This window comes from Pieris napi, chromosome 5 (assembly GCF_905475465.1).
Source record: "Pieris napi chromosome 5, ilPieNapi1.2, whole genome shotgun sequence".
Classification (NCBI taxonomy): Eukaryota; Metazoa; Arthropoda; class Insecta; order Lepidoptera; family Pieridae; genus Pieris; species Pieris napi.
In genome coordinates, this window is record NC_062238.1 from 11,812,945 (window position 1) to 11,829,198 (window position 16,254).

Genomic DNA, 16,254 nt, shown 5'->3' on the forward strand with positions numbered 1-16,254 from the left:
GTAGCATCTGTAGACGCTTCAAGTTGACGCGTCGTTTCTAATAGAAATATAATTGCTATCTCTGGCATCACGTTGCCTTGACATAATAAGTTATGTACTTGACATAATATTGGCACCCAAAGTGGTATAAGACAGACAACCTGTATTTAACTATTTAAAAAATATAGATAAATAATTAAGAACAACAGATGCAGAAAAGCAACGATTTCATATAGGAACCTGTACGGATTTTTGGGCCTGTTTCAAGAAATTTTGTAAGCAAGATTGATATTTAAATCCCGTAGAAAGCAATTACTTAGAGAGATCACATTCGATAGAAATCAAAATTCTATTCTACATAAAACAATAGAACAAATTCAATTCATATTTTTGACGTGAGGAAGTTCTCTTCAAGTTTACTACAAATGCATCAGTATTCAGAGCTCGTCTCGCGAACCGTATCGATCTGGAGTGACCTTTGTTCAACTTGGAGGGTTCAAGGTTCAATGAAAGTTATATTTAGTATCATATATAAAAGTTGAGCTTCTTTAGTGAGTGGAAAAGGAGTCTGTTTATTTATTTATTTCCGTCAAAAAATAAATATATATATGAAATGATTCTAATTTTTCATTTACTGCCAGTTTTGAAATCAAGGGCGTAGAACGGAAGAGAAGAACTGTTTTTTGTGTTACACAATGTTTGTAAGGAGCTGCAACCATTACACTATATTCCACATGACATCTTAAGTAATTAATAATAATGTCCTCTATCTGCAGGAGGCATGGTGAAATAGGAACACGCATTTACATTCTCGTGGGAACAACACCCAAATACATAGTCGAAATAACTAACTTCATCGCATACGCGAATTCAAGCCAGCCAAAAAAAAAGTTCAAACAGAAGGAAAAATTAATAAACATTATTCAATACATTTAACTAAGTAATACCTATTTCGTTCGTTGTGCGTTATTATGTATGTATGTACTAAATTATTTATGAAAATCGGTTGCATTTGGCACCTGCAGTAACTGCACCCTTACGATTTTTCAGACAAACAGCCTGAATTTAAATTTAAATAGGTCTTCGTGATTTATGTTATTTAGGGGTATATCGTAAAATTGCATGCAAATTTAACTCCCCCTTCAATTTAAATTGGGCGTATTTGTTTGTACATAGTAAAACATAGACTATCTAGAAGATGGGATATAAAATTTTTTTTTTTCCTTTTTGCTACAAAACTTGTGGAACAAATGTCTTGTCACACAAAAACTTCTAGAATTTTACATATTCATTATGTATAATATTCGAGAGCTTATAATGTATATAATCGAGAGACTTTTTTTTTAAATGATAATATCGCAGCCCATGGGGCCATGGATGTGGCCATTTTCGTGCTGTTTTAAATATACTTTTTTCAAGTTAATTATGGATTATTATATTTAAATAATTATTTTTTAATATTCTGGAAATAAATGTAGCCATGTGACTCTCTGAGTTAACATTTTAATGATGAAATAACTTATTAATTCAGTCCTAGTTTCGAGTTTTTTGGTATACAAAATAAAGTCGTTCTTCGTAATAAAGAAAACATTATAATTAATATAAGAAAACAATAATAGCAAGCCCTCTGGCATTGAGACTGTCCATGGGCGGCGGTATCACGTAACATCAGTGCGCCTCTTATTCTATAAAAAAAAAACAAAACATTGCTGTAAAATACTTGCAGTAAACACAAATAATTAATCGGCAAGCTGGTTAATTTCTGTTTTAAAGCTTGTCCTTGGACATAGGGATCCCCTAAGAGCTTCCACTCTAGATTAATAAATGTACACTCGCTGAACTTACATTATAATACAGTGGAAACTGTTTCAATGTATTTAAATGCATTTTTATTACAGTTTAAGGTTCCCAGGTAAGCATTGAGTGTTTATTTTACTGAGTGCTTCTTGAAAACGATTCCTTTGAGAGCGGAAATAAAAGACTATGATTTACTAAAGAAAATTGTTCAGGTGTAAAAATGGGGAAAACTTAACGTGTTGAAAGATAATGCTCATAGTAAATTGATTATTAATATTAAGTCGCGTAACTTTCCAATAGGACTTGGGGCACACATTTTTGCGTTTTATTGATCATGTTTACCTATTAAGTAGATTATCAGTCTGGTTTCATTTCAAATTATGTCATATTTTTCTTGTGTTTTTATTTAAGCAAGTATTGTTTTACGACATATAAATAACTTTATATAAGACGAATTGTTAATACAAAAATATGAAAATTCGCAACTGCTTATACAAATGCTACGCCACATTTGCTAATAGATAATGATCAAGGGATGTTGAACTTTAAACATCACAGCAAAAGCTTTGTTCTCAAGACATCAATAAGAGTCACTATGACAACGTGTCATTACCATCCTTTTATTCCTTGAAACAACAGCTAAAGGTGATATCAGACGGTTCATTTTTTGTTCATTTTCACCTTTCATTCGGTACATTTCACTCGAAATGAAAAGTCTGAACAAAAAATGAAACACGAGTGCCGAATGAATTCATTAGAGAACCGATCCAACAGTGTTGGATATTGGCATCCGGTATCTTTCATTTCCACTCCGAATGAACGAGAAATGAACGGTCTGAACACTGAAAGAACGTTCATTCGGATTCGGCCATTTTGTTTCGAGTCCTGTAGCCGACGGACATCACGTTGTCGACGAAGTTATAACTTTTTTTGAACTTTTCTTCAAATTTACTTTCATCCATTCGAAAATGATTACAATATGAATCAGGATCTTCAATGGCTAGTTCTCTCAAAAATGTCTTGGAAGCTCCTAATAAATTCCTTCTTTCAATCCATGGTCGCACCCACCACCGACGACGTTTTCTTTGTTTCTTTTTTGTCAACTATTTGATTAAATGATCACAAATTAAACTAATTCCAAGACGTACAACTTCATTCGATGACATATTTAAAAGAAAGAACAATGAATGTTCATTTCTGTATCATTTCGTCTAAGCCGTGTGAACATAGAATGAAAAAAAATGAAGCATTCACTCGAGTGAACAATCATTCGAGTGAACCGTCTGATATCACCTTTAGGGAACGTTCACTAACCTGTATTTTTTAAATGACGATATGGAACCTATTTCACTATTAAATCTCCGACATTCCTGGAACATCGCGAGATTTTCACAGTCGCAATAGGAAAGTTTTACTGAAAGAAATGGACAATTTCCAAACTCATGGCGATAATTAGAATTATTCTTGGAATAAAGACAAAATCTATCATACTCTTTCCGAAATAAATACGAATGTCAGCCCAAGACGCGTACACTACAACGATCTGCCCGTTTATATAAATATACATTAGTCCTACCAAAATTTTAATTAAAAAGTATATTTTGCCACACATTTATAATAAAAAGAAAATATTAGCTAGCTACTTAAATGATTGCATCTACGTACTACTTGATGTTTTGTTATCACGTGATAAACAATTGTCTTAAGGATACTAAAATTCTTAAAATGCATTAAAATAATGTCCGCCGTGCTAGGGGTAGCAGACGTTTCGTTAACGATGAAGAGCCTTGAAGGTTTGTTTTGTTACCATGGTAACGATGTTTCAAATGGTAACTGTGGTGTCTTTAGTCCACGTTTTTTAATGCACGTGAACAAAGCTTTACATCAGAGGTTACGTGTTCCCTGCCTCGTTACTGTCCGTATCCATTTCTCTAACAAAGACGTGTCGACAAAACGTCGCGTAATTACCCCGTGCATATAAAGGAAGAGCTAAGTAGCTTTTAGAGATTCCAAAATTGCATACTTCAGAATTAAACCAAAAAAACGATATTTCAACGATTTGCCGATATTAAATTTAAAGTATTAACATAGATATAAAATTTATTACTAACAAAATACACACATAGAAACACACTAAATAATAATAATAATAATATAAAAAGAAATAGATAATACGTGGTATCCTGTATATGAACCACTACCATGGCTCAACCAACCGTTATTTTTACATGTAACTGGACTGGGTTCCGGTAAAATAATATATAAAACGTACAAGCTATAAGAAATGTAAGTTCTTAAATTTATTACAATTACAGGAAAAGAAAACTGGTTTTACTGATGAATATCTACCTATCGTGCAATTTTTCTCATAAAAGAGTCTCCTTCCTCAGAGTTCAAGGTTTCCAAAAAAATATTACTCGATTTATTCCAACCGTCTTCGAGTTTGGAGCTTTGTAACTTATTTTGCGATTTATTTTTATTTAGATAAAAAAAATTGTTTTTGATTATTTTTGACATATGCAGTCTGATTTGACATAGCTGATGCAATAGTAATTCATCCTTTGAATTACCTTCATAGTAAATAACGAATTGATTAATATTATAAGATCTCAATCTTAAGCATATACTAAGCATTTTCAAGATTTAAACAACGGTTAATAAGTTCAATTAAAATTTACACTTAAAAGCTTTTAACTACTTAAGGGTGAACGAAAATAAAGCGATCGTTAAATTTGTACGCAGTTGTTAAAGATAAATTACTAAATAAAAATACTTAAACTAAGAACAGATTAGAAACAACTGTGTACAGATAATGGTGAAATTAGTTAAGTGTAATTAGTATTATATTTGTATTAGTTACATGTGGAAGACATTAATAACGAAGCTTACGACTTTGTTCGTTTAAAATTAAAAGCTATTATTGATGGTTTTTGACAGCTCGATCGCTTTCTATACAAAACATTATTGGTACAATTTTCTTAGGTCAAATATCTAAGCACGCCCCCCACCCCCTGCGCTGCTTCAAATGGTGAAATTAGGGTACACACGGACGTCTTGCTAATTCACTGTGGACCGTAGCAATGTGTGCTAAAAGTGCGGACAAGGGACACAAATCTGCAAAAGTGAGGAAGCATCTCATTGCTTTGTATGTGAGAACATGCCGGCAAATCACGCGGTGCAAGACATTGCAACCCGACTGTAACTAAACACTTGTAAGGTGATGCCAATGTAAGGGAAGCTAGTTGCTGCGACCCAACAGTGATTGGTGGGAGACATTTAGTATGTGGGGCTGTTATAACGAGTCCCACACTCTACAAAAATGCATATAGAAAAAGGTCAAATATCCATTTTTTTTATTGTTCGTGTCTCTCTATCTATGACTTGATCAAAAATCACGGAGGTAGCGCACTTTGTTTTCGATTCTATTCTTGATTTGACTTCCATAGAACACTTGTGACAATAAAAAATTAAAGGATTCTAAATTTAAATTTTACAGGCAGTAGACAAGAAACTCTCCGCTACTCTGTTGCCAAGTTTATATCTGTTATAATGTAACTTATATAGCCTACGTCTTTTATCATATAAGAAGATAGTATCTTCATGTCCCATTATGTCACAACACTTGCGTGCTAGAAGCGAGACTGAACAAGCATTCCGGAGGACAAAATTAATTTTTCCTAAAGAAAAACAGGGGTTGAAATCGTCAGTGTCAGCTTTCAAATAAAACAGCTGAGGGTGAGACGTCATTATTGTGACGCATCGAATTGCAATAACAACTTAATTTTATCGTCTTTAGAGATTTGGTTACAAATGAGAGACTTTTGAAAATTATGTTTTAAAAAGTTTATCGTTCTGTTGTTTATGTTCTGGAACAATGCAACAAGATGTCGGTTCAAAATGTGTTTCGTACTTTTAAAAATTAAATTCATTTAATAAGTATGACTATTATTTATTGTTCGTTAGCCAATTAGCACCATAGTATTGGTACATGAATCAGCGGCCTATTTTATGCATTGACTTTCCACAGAACACCTACATTGGAGTTCATTAAATCCTCATTATCAGTTTTTAATTATCGCAAAATCAGAGTTTTTTTTTTCAAGTATTATATTGCAAAGGGTGTTCAAGTAGGGAGGTGTCGGATGTCTGATTATTTTTACGCGAGTGCAAAGCGCGGGACGTGTCAGTCCTGTCAAGTTGACAGCTGACATTTTTATTACGCGTAGACTGTTTGGTTAACAGAGAGGACTGTGTAAAATTGTTTAGCTATGTTTTAAGGCCAATTCAAATCACAATCTCATGTGACAGCCAAATTTATTGATATAGTTTTGACGTTGACAACACGGGCCTAAGATAAGAAAAGATAAGATCTGAAAAAAAAATCATTGGCGCTACAACCTTTTTAGGTCTGGACCTCAGATTTCTGTGTCTGTTTCATGATAATTTGTCAACCTAATAGGCAAGTAGGTGATCAGCCTCCTGTACTGACATACTTTTTGGGCCTAAAGCGAGCCGGTTTCCTCACGATGTTTTCATTCACCGTTTGAGCGAATGTTAAATGCGTACATAGACAGAAAGTCCATTGGTGCACAATCTGGGATCGAAACTACGACGTCAAGGATGAGAACGCTATACCAAGGCCGAACCAATTCGACTTAGGGTCCTTCAAGAAAAGAGCGTACCAATTCTTAAAAGGCCAGCAACGCACTCGCGAGTCCTCTGGCATTGAGAGTGTCCATGGGCGGCGGTATCACTTAACATCAGGTGAGCCTCCTGCCCGTTTGCCCCCCGTTCTATAAAAAAAAGGCTTATATGCTTGCTCAAGATGGCGCCTGGGTCTGAGAGGAAAGAGCCAAGAAAAACAACTGAATAAAAGCTTATTTGAAGACGGATAATATTGGTGATACGTGAACGTTTCTTCCAAGCTACACAAAAAATAATACGTAGTACGAGGAGATCCAACAACATTTAAGATAGGTAAATATTTATTATAACAGAAGGGACTTTATAAACAATACATTTATCCTTGAACTACGCAGAGATAGCTTATGGCTTATAACCAACAAAAAACGTTCTTACAGAGTAGGGACTTCTTGTCTTAGTAGAATTGATTCGGAAATACTCCTATGGGCAGCTGATTCTACATAGTAGTGATGCGCGCGCGTGGTAAAGCGCCCTTTACTGGCTTTTTAAATTTGTATCATACAGATTTCATTTTAGAAACAGAACCTTAACATATTAAATCATCTAAACTGTGATCATAGAATAGTTCCAAAACAACAATTCTTCGATGTTCAGCGTAATCGCAGGAAAACAGTCATTACATCGATCACAATAAGATCTATAATGAGATATTCTTTATTTACGATGTAATATTTATGTTTTACGATCGAGGGTGAGACGGGAATAGACAAGCCGGGATTACGTCGGATCCCAAGCTTTAGTTCATGGTTAATACTGAAAGGTATTTTTGGGAAGTTGGGAACGTTGTGTAAGACTTAATTATGTCTTGATTGGAATCTGTGAACAATAGATTGTATATTTTTGTAAAATTATTTATTGGACTTATATGAAGATACGTCATTATTATAATATCGATTACCGATACACGATATAATATATATTTGTTTCATTATATTCTTTTATTCCACCACACAAATATACAGTATTAAACAGTAGTTTATTATATAAACTTATTTCAGCATTATTGATTCTATGTTGTTGGTAAATATGTATATTTTTATGTCAAATGATTTACAAGAAAGCTACAGCAATTTATATTTTTTACTATATATATGATATATACAAAAGAAAATTAAAAAACTCTGCGACTTAGACTGGTATCATTCAAATATGCTGGGTAAATAATTGAAAACCTTAATTTTTTTTGCGAATATTTACTTCCCTTTTCCAATCAAAATATGTTTTATGAGATATTAATGAAAAACTAAAATCCCTCATATTTCCATTTTTAAGTTGTAAGTTAGGAAAAATATTCTATATTTAAAACGCTCGTAAGTGAAAGCAAGTGTTCACAAATAAAGTAGATGCTTTATCACCGCGTTTGTTTACGTCGGGATCGCCATACAAATGAGAGGCTGCCCCCTGGGAGTCGAACCCGGGCCTACCGCACGCTCTACGTGAGGGGTTTACTGATTGCGCATTTTGTTTACGATTGTGGTGATTTTTCACTGGATTTTTATTATTCTGTGATGTCTTTTGTTATAAGCCGGGATATTGTCAGCAGCAATTTTCAAATAAAAAATAATAAGGACTTTGATAAGTTCCTTTAAATCTTCCTAATAGAGAATTCTTATTTAACTGGATTCCTTGACCTATTTGAAAGTTTTATCGAGAGAATAATTGGAAAAAAATAGACTTACGTTTTTATTCCTGAAAAGCGTATAATAGCAAAAAAAATCATATGTTGGTTTTTTTTAGTTGAAAGAGTTTCCTTTGTCGAGAATATTTTTTTCCCCAATAAAGCCTATACAATCACTATGGCTAATAAGTAATATTATGTTGACATAATTTTCGACAATAGTGAATAGCTTAAACTAAGGCGATGTTCATTAACAGTCTTAGTGTTCTATAATGTTTTAACACTATGTTCCGAGGGTCTTGCGCTTATATCCACTACACTAGGTTTATTAACTCAAAAGGTTTAGTTCTCTTTAGACGTCTTGTTCCTGTTGTATCAAGAAGTTGGATTGCCTCAGCATTCACACGGCTATGTAGCCTGCTAAATGAGCTAAGGCCATTTCGGCGTATTTAGTACTGTATATTAAGATCCTTGTGCACACTTTCTTTTTTAATGTACCATAGTGCATTGACAATATCCCGAAAACCCTTGTTCTGAAACCGTTGTATCTCTAAATTGCTCTTCGCTGTACAGCCAAAAATGCACATATAGTCCACACAGACATTGTCACTTGTTTATAAAGAAGCATTTTGTTATATATTGATATACGAATGATTTAAATTTAAAAAAGCAAACAACTCTTTTTACTCACACAAAACATAGAATATACTAAAAGGCTCTAACATATTTTTGAAATGCACAGTAAAATTTGTTTTCTAAGAAATATCTTTAATTATACAGAAATAAACATGGACTTTTGTAAACAAAAACACTGTCAGACCTCAGTAATCGTTTTATCCCCGTGAAATATTTGACGAATTGAATTTATTTTCCAAGTTTCGCTCCAGGGCCGACAGATGGCGATTCCCAGGGTCTTTGATGGACGTGTTTCAGATATATTTGGGGTTTTGCTACTTTAATTATTTCCCCACTTTGATATTCGTAATTCGGTAGCTATACAAAACATACAGCTATACAGACTTTAATGTATAGTTAGCAGATAAGTTTGAACGCTAAAAACAGTGACTAAAATTTTCTTTTAAGGTAGCATACAATGCTCATGCATGCAATGCACCATTGGCAGTGACAGTATTATTAGGAAAAGTATGTGAGCCTCCAATAGCTTCTAAATTAAATTATTGTTTCACCGAGAATCAAACTTACACCTCAGGTCACATGCCATGTAACAATTAAACCAAAGAGACAGCCAATTAGCGAACAGCAATACATATCACATTTAAAAAATCCTCTCACACTATAAAATGGATTTTTGTTTAGTTCTTTGTAATTAGTATTTTTTCTTTGATTAGTAATTGTTTAGTTTTTTTTTTGTAATGTTTGTTTTGTTTAATAATAGCTTATGATCTCTATATGTATGTCATGTTTGCCTATAAGTGCTTGTCACATTAAAAAAAATTATTTTGTGTTTGTTTTTACCAATGTCTCAGTGTGCCGAGCGTTGGCAACCTTTTTTCTATAAAAAAAAATATGAAAAAATCCGTCTGTTGAATGCTGGATCTCTTTAACTGCTGTATTTTATGATAAATAAAAATGTAAATGATAAATCGAAAACGACATTTCATCACTCTAACTAACTTGACAGAACACTTAAACCTTCTCAATGACGTATCACCATAAATTGATGGGTCGAGAAAAATTCTATTTCCTTAAAACCCTTGAGAATTGGGTCAAATCTATAACGGTCCCTTAAATCCATGGAACTTCGAAATTCGAACGATCCATCGGCCAATCGGAAGCTTATCGCTATCCAATGACATCGCCGATTGCACAGGAACCGTAAATTTGATAATGGAACTTTGTTAATTGTACGAAAGTGTTCCAAAATCGAATTCAGCAAAGGGTAGCCGCATTGCGATTTTGCCGAGCGATTGCTGACCGCAAAACCTAACATACGCCAATAGCCGCAAAATGACTTTTCAATAGTCTAATAAAGATTTTAAAATCAATCATTTGCGGTTAAAATCTCGATCAGACAAAAGCGTTCTTTCCGGAAATATAATTACAAATATCCCAATATAGCTTTATTATACCCGTAATGAATAGTCAATGTCACGAAATACGTGTAGGAGCCAATTACGCGCCAATTAAGCCGATATCAGCCCTCGATTTTATTGGCGTATTAAACAAGTATCATAAACGTGGATAGTTATTATATTCATATGATTCATTGACTTATATTTATATGTGTGAAAGAACTTAATATTGGTTATGCAAAACTATTTATATATCTACATTTTTTACGTTGCATACATAAATATAATACAGTTGTCATAATTAAATGAAAAGGAGGGCAACTGGCTGCCTTTTCGCTTTCGAGCGACTTCTAGGCAACCAATATGAGAAAAAACATTGGATAAAGCAAGCACAAGAAGTGCAAAAATACATAAAATATATTATTATACATAAGTTATTTATACAAAACTATTGGAACAAAAACATATGTAAACGTCCGGTTTACATATTATGTTTTAATTTAAATATTGAGAAAAAAAAAATTTATTTAATCCAGCAGCGCTACAACCTTAAATTTGTCTGGGCCTCAGATTGCATCCGTTTCACTGATATTTTTTTTTCATAGTCAAGTAGATGATTTTGGATTTATTACAGTTTCCTCACGATAGTTTCCTTGACCGTACTCGCTCGTACGGTCAAGGAAATTGATTGAATTTTAGATTTTAGTTACGTTTACAAGTCCATTGGTAGGGACCTTCCTACGGCTTATGGATGAGAGTCGCACGCTGAAGCCACTAGGCCAATACTATTTTGAATTTTTAAATATGAAACATAAAACACGTGACACGATCTAACATTCGTCTGACCAATCACAATCAAACGAAATAAACTATCAAGTATTTCGTCACACGTGCTTATTTACTGGACATTAATACACGTCAAATGTTTAATAATATACAACGCTTGAGAACTTAAAACTAATAATGACGTCATTAAAATTCAAAAGTTAATTAGCATAACTTCAAAATGCAATATCGAAGGATAAAACTAGATTGATGGCCCTCAAGGGGTCAGTGACCGCAGAATGACACTTGTGACGTCACAAGCCTCTCTAAGGACAATGCTGAGTCCGATCGATCTCTGGATACCCTGTCCCAGATATTATTTGTAATAATATTTTTCTTCCTTGATTATAATAATAGTAGATATATTTATGGGAAATACGCTTATACAGTTAATACTAGGACGAATTATAAAAAGTGATATTTTTTTCAATTCACCCACTCCAGGCCCTGCCATGGCGGCTACTCGCTGTTGGGACTGGTCGTGTTCCCAGGCGATGGTAAAACAGTATGTGGGCACTTGATTTCATGACTTCATATTTCAATAAGACGGAACCGAGACGATTTACGTGCTCATCTGAGAATGGATGTTTTAACACCGCTGACATCCTAATCCCATAACTTTTGTTGGAATCTTTGAATTGACGTATTGTAATATCACCGGTGATATAGCGTTTCACCTCAAAAGCGGGTTCTTACTAAATTAGCTTAGTATAAAATTTATAGCTATTATTGTTTATTCTTAAACAATGGATGGAGAAAGTTTAAGTCTAGGTGATAAGGAGTCACGTACATATTTGTGTCAAAACTTATTTTTTTTTAAACAGACCAAAGAGATTAGACCTCATACTACAGTTCAAACAGCTGAAAAAAAAACTGAAGACATCATAAGTGACAATTTTTTTTTTAAAACAAAATACATTAAATATTTTCCAGCTAGGAACAGTTTTATTGGGAAATTTCAATTTTTGATTTTATTTTCCTTTACGTTTATGTTTCCCACGTTTCCCCGAACTACCACAAATATTTCTAGTTCTTAATTAGCCAAATCGGTCCAGCCATTCTCGAGTTTTAGCGAGACAAAGGAACAGTAATTGATTTTTACATAATTGATATACATTGATAAAGAATGTTACCATTGCCAATGTTACTCAATAATTTTGCGTTAAATTTTTTTCAGTACATCCAGTTACACCCTTATATAGTTTTCAGCAAATAATTGCCTTGTGAAGTATTAAATTAGCTACTTAGCAAACATAGAAATTACCTCTCAACGTGCATGAAAAAAGGCCTTAGTAAAAAGTAAAAACGCTATTTAAGAGTGCAATGACTTGTATTGTGTAGAAAAACCAGTGTTGTCTTGGTCGACATTTAAAAAAAACTCGCATATACACGATTTTAATTGTTTCGAGTACTTTTAAATCATGGCCTGTGAGACTACTACTTAAACTTGATAGACTATTTGGGATTATGATTGGAGTCTATTAAAATGTCGAAATATGTTAAAAAATAAATATGTTTAAAGAATACCTGTGGAATTTGTGTGTGAATAATTTTTATTCAGTGCTTGGCCTTCGAACCAACTTAGATTTTTTTCTTAGATATGCCTGTTATATATTTTTCAGCACAAACAAGCGTGGCTTGGGTATATAGAAATAAGAGTTTAAACTACGTCGAGGTTCAGAATAAAAATTTAAGAACTAGGATGAAAAATGACTTAGCGAAAAAAGTAATGGATTTTGACAAACCGGAGTCAAACTCAGACTATAAAGTCTCAAATTAACTGAAAATGTATTTATATTAATAACTAAATACATATGCATATTTAAAAAAAAAAAACAAACTTAAATCGAAAACAGATTACAATTACATTATTATAACACGTTCTCTTGATAAGACTACGAAATTATTAACTCAACTTAGCTTCGCCTTTTCAATTTCAAAGTATCAAAAATTAAACCTTTCTGTAAACAAAAAAAGCCTCTACGAACTCATTTTCCGTCGCATTGCGTAACCCATTTTCTGTGTAACTACTTTACACTTTTAATCTGTCATCGCTGTATGTCGTTGATGAGCCCTTTGATCATGAAGTCAGCCTCAAGCAAGTTAAGAGTACGTATTGTCTTTTCATACCTTTACTACATAGTCATTCTTAACTAGTTCGAAACACACCATAGACAAGAAAACATGTGATATTAAAATTATTTTTTCGAAATTCTGAAAATATATCTACATAATATATTTATGTATATATATTATTCATTTATAATAGCTATCACCCTAAAGCTTGTAGAACGAGATCTTATTATATTCACTTGATTTGGAGATAATAATCTAGTATTCTTTTTGTATTACTATGTCGAAAGCGTTAGTAATGTCAACATTGAAGAAAGAAACTGGTATCATTTGAAACGCTTAGCAACTGAAACTCTCAAATTTTTAGTTAATTAAAATTGATAACATTAAATATTTATATACGAATATAGTAACAACGTATTCAAAGTCCAGATGTTATTCGCAATAGACCGATAGACGATTTGAATTTACGCTTGACCATGATGGTTTCATCATGATTCCATCGAGCGTCGTCTTTTGTTTTACGAACTTCACTTGTTCTTTCCGATGTTGGAGTACGCTCATGTACCAACCTGACAATCTCTCGCTGAGCAGCGTGCAGCTTGCCGGCGAGCCTCGCAGCGTCCGCTTCGGCAGCTCGGGCCCGCGCCTCCCAGTCGCCGCGCGCTCGACGCTCTCGTTCCGCATCGTTGCGCGCAGCTCCCTCGCGCTGTAACAATAAAAAAATAATAGTTAAACACCTAAAAATTTAACCAACGCTCTCATATATTCACACACATAACCCTTTATAGACTCTATAAAACACTAAGTTAGATATAGTATCTTAAAACACTCGGCGGATGAGTATAAAGTAATAAAAGATTTAACTTGACTATTCAAAAGTGTACTTGGTTACCTACTTGAATAAAGATATTTTGAGTTTGAGTTTGAGTTTTGAAAGTAAGTTAATATAAAACTGATTGGACCTGTGATTGACCTTAAGTCAAAGAGTAGGCTCTTATATATTGAATAATATAGAATGAGCTAGTTCTAGAATGCAATAGAATTTATCGCGTATAACGGTGATGTTGGTATCATAGAAGGCGGTAAAAGTACACATATTTATTTAACAGTTTCTTGATAATTCCCAGCTTTTTTTAATATAATATTTACAATTTTTAAATTAAAAATATAGTCACAACGGAATACACCATATACGAAGAACATTATCTATTAACCAAGACAATTTACTAATCATTTATTGGAGGTGTGTGTGAGAATCTGTAATGTCTAATTGTGTGAGTGTGTGTTTTTATGTTATCTTTAAAATGCACTCGATGTGCGTGTCTTTGAAAAGACGCCTATATTATTATATCCTACTATCCTATCCTTTTATTCTCCTAAATGCCAAAACGCCATTAAAATAACGTAATAAATAAAACTTATATCAACATATAGTATCGGATAGCAATGTTTTGTCGAGATCCGATAAAAATCCAATTTCACGTATGTCGCCCACTTGTAACTACAGATCGACATCGCGGACACGTGTCGACGCGTTTGATCTCAAAATGTACGTTATATAGTGTAATCGTTATATATATATATATATATATATATATATATATATATATACATATACATCATTATGAATAAGATGTACAAACATTTTGAGTAATTTATAAATAGATCACATTCAGCGAGCTTCAACAAAAACAGTTAAAAAAGTAATTTATTTGTTACACGTGTTTATTAAATTGTTTATATACACACGAACCCACATTTAACCGTATTTTTATACATAATAAAAAACACCAAAGGTTTCCAAGAAATTTCAATTCTTAAACATATGTCTCGCAAACTTTCAGACATTGTATAATATATCCATAGACACATAACCTCACATTATTTTCGAATAATTTTAAGCGTTCTATTACCTGCAGCTAAAGCTTAATATTAAACCGTATAGCTAATTTCATGCTGTGTTGAAAGTAATAAAATAATTTTAGTGCGATATTCGCAAAGCATTTAAAAGCGCATGGCTACTTCATATGCTATCATAATAAAGTCTGAAGTCAAATCAGAGCAGCAAGAATCACAAATGTAATCCCGAATATTAAGTTAACAGCCATTAAACGTGAGTATAATTATCATTCGGTTTAATGTTCTCAATTAATGGCTAAATAAACATTAATGGTGGCTTCGCTACCTGCGGCTCCTTCGCAAAGATTTTATCGAAGAGCTGGTCTAAGTTACAAACTTGTTGTGTGAACATTAAAGCTTTTTCAAGCTTTCGTAAAATGTATAATAACTTAATATCGTACGTACGTAATTTTAAAGTGATGTTCAACTTTAAAATTAAGTATATTTGTTAATCTAAGCGTAAAAGCCTCCAGTGGCTGGTTAATGCATGTGATCTGTAATACAGTATGAATTTTAAGATAGCAATTCTTCTTTTAGGATAGTATACCAAAATGATATTCAAAATCAACATAAATACAGATATATATTTGTTTCACTAAAACCATGGCTAGTTTAACATCATTATATTTGTATGGAAAGAGGGAAAAGAAAGAGAGGTTGCCCTCTTGCATGGTGAGCTGATGAGCTTAAAGAAGCTGGAACAGAAGTTTGATAGAAAAATACTCAAGACAGAGAGAGATGGAGCCAGTAGGAGGAGACCTATACCCCCCTATACGAGGTCCTTGAAAAACAAATTCTTCATACAATTTTAAGTATGTGTATCTTTTGTAAAGATGGATGAATGTTTCAAGAAATATATGAGGCTTAATTATTATTATTATATATGTAAGCCAGACACACGGTCGATTTTTTGCCTTGAAACATGCGGTGTGAATAGCGCGATGTTTCACTTCAAGCAGGTTGATATAAAGACGAGAATGATATTTTCATTGAAAAATCCTGTGACGCTCAGTCATCGTTTCTTTCCGCGTTACTTCCTAACTTGCAGCTTAGTTTCGTTAAAGTTTGATGAAGTTTTAATTGAAAATTAGTCTTGGACGTATCTTGGTCTCAGTTCATTTGGCGCAGCCTGGACCAGCAAGATTTACTCTTCGCTTAATGAAACTGCTGACTAATGTCCGGAATAATTCTTAACTTTAGATAGAAGAGGATGCAACTTAGAAGCATTCCTGATGAATGAAGATATACATTTTGTACAGAGCGTTTTTAGGAACAATTAAATAAATATAATATTTTATATGATCGGAAATAGCGATTGTGTTA

At 33.2% G+C, this 16,254-nt stretch overlaps 1 protein-coding gene across 5 annotated transcripts in view; it reads right to left on the bottom strand.

Moving 5' to 3' along the window:
• LOC125049855 overlaps window positions 1-16,254 on the bottom strand; it is a 356,920-nt gene that overhangs the window by 116,113 nt on the left and 224,553 nt on the right. For all 5 annotated transcript variants that reach the window (XM_047649336.1, XM_047649335.1, XM_047649339.1 and 2 more), the window contains one exon: window positions 13,602-13,738. In XM_047649336.1, coding sequence (XP_047505292.1) covers window positions 13,602-13,738 — 137 coding nt within the window. The remainder of the gene's footprint in view (window positions 1-13,601; window positions 13,739-16,254) is intronic.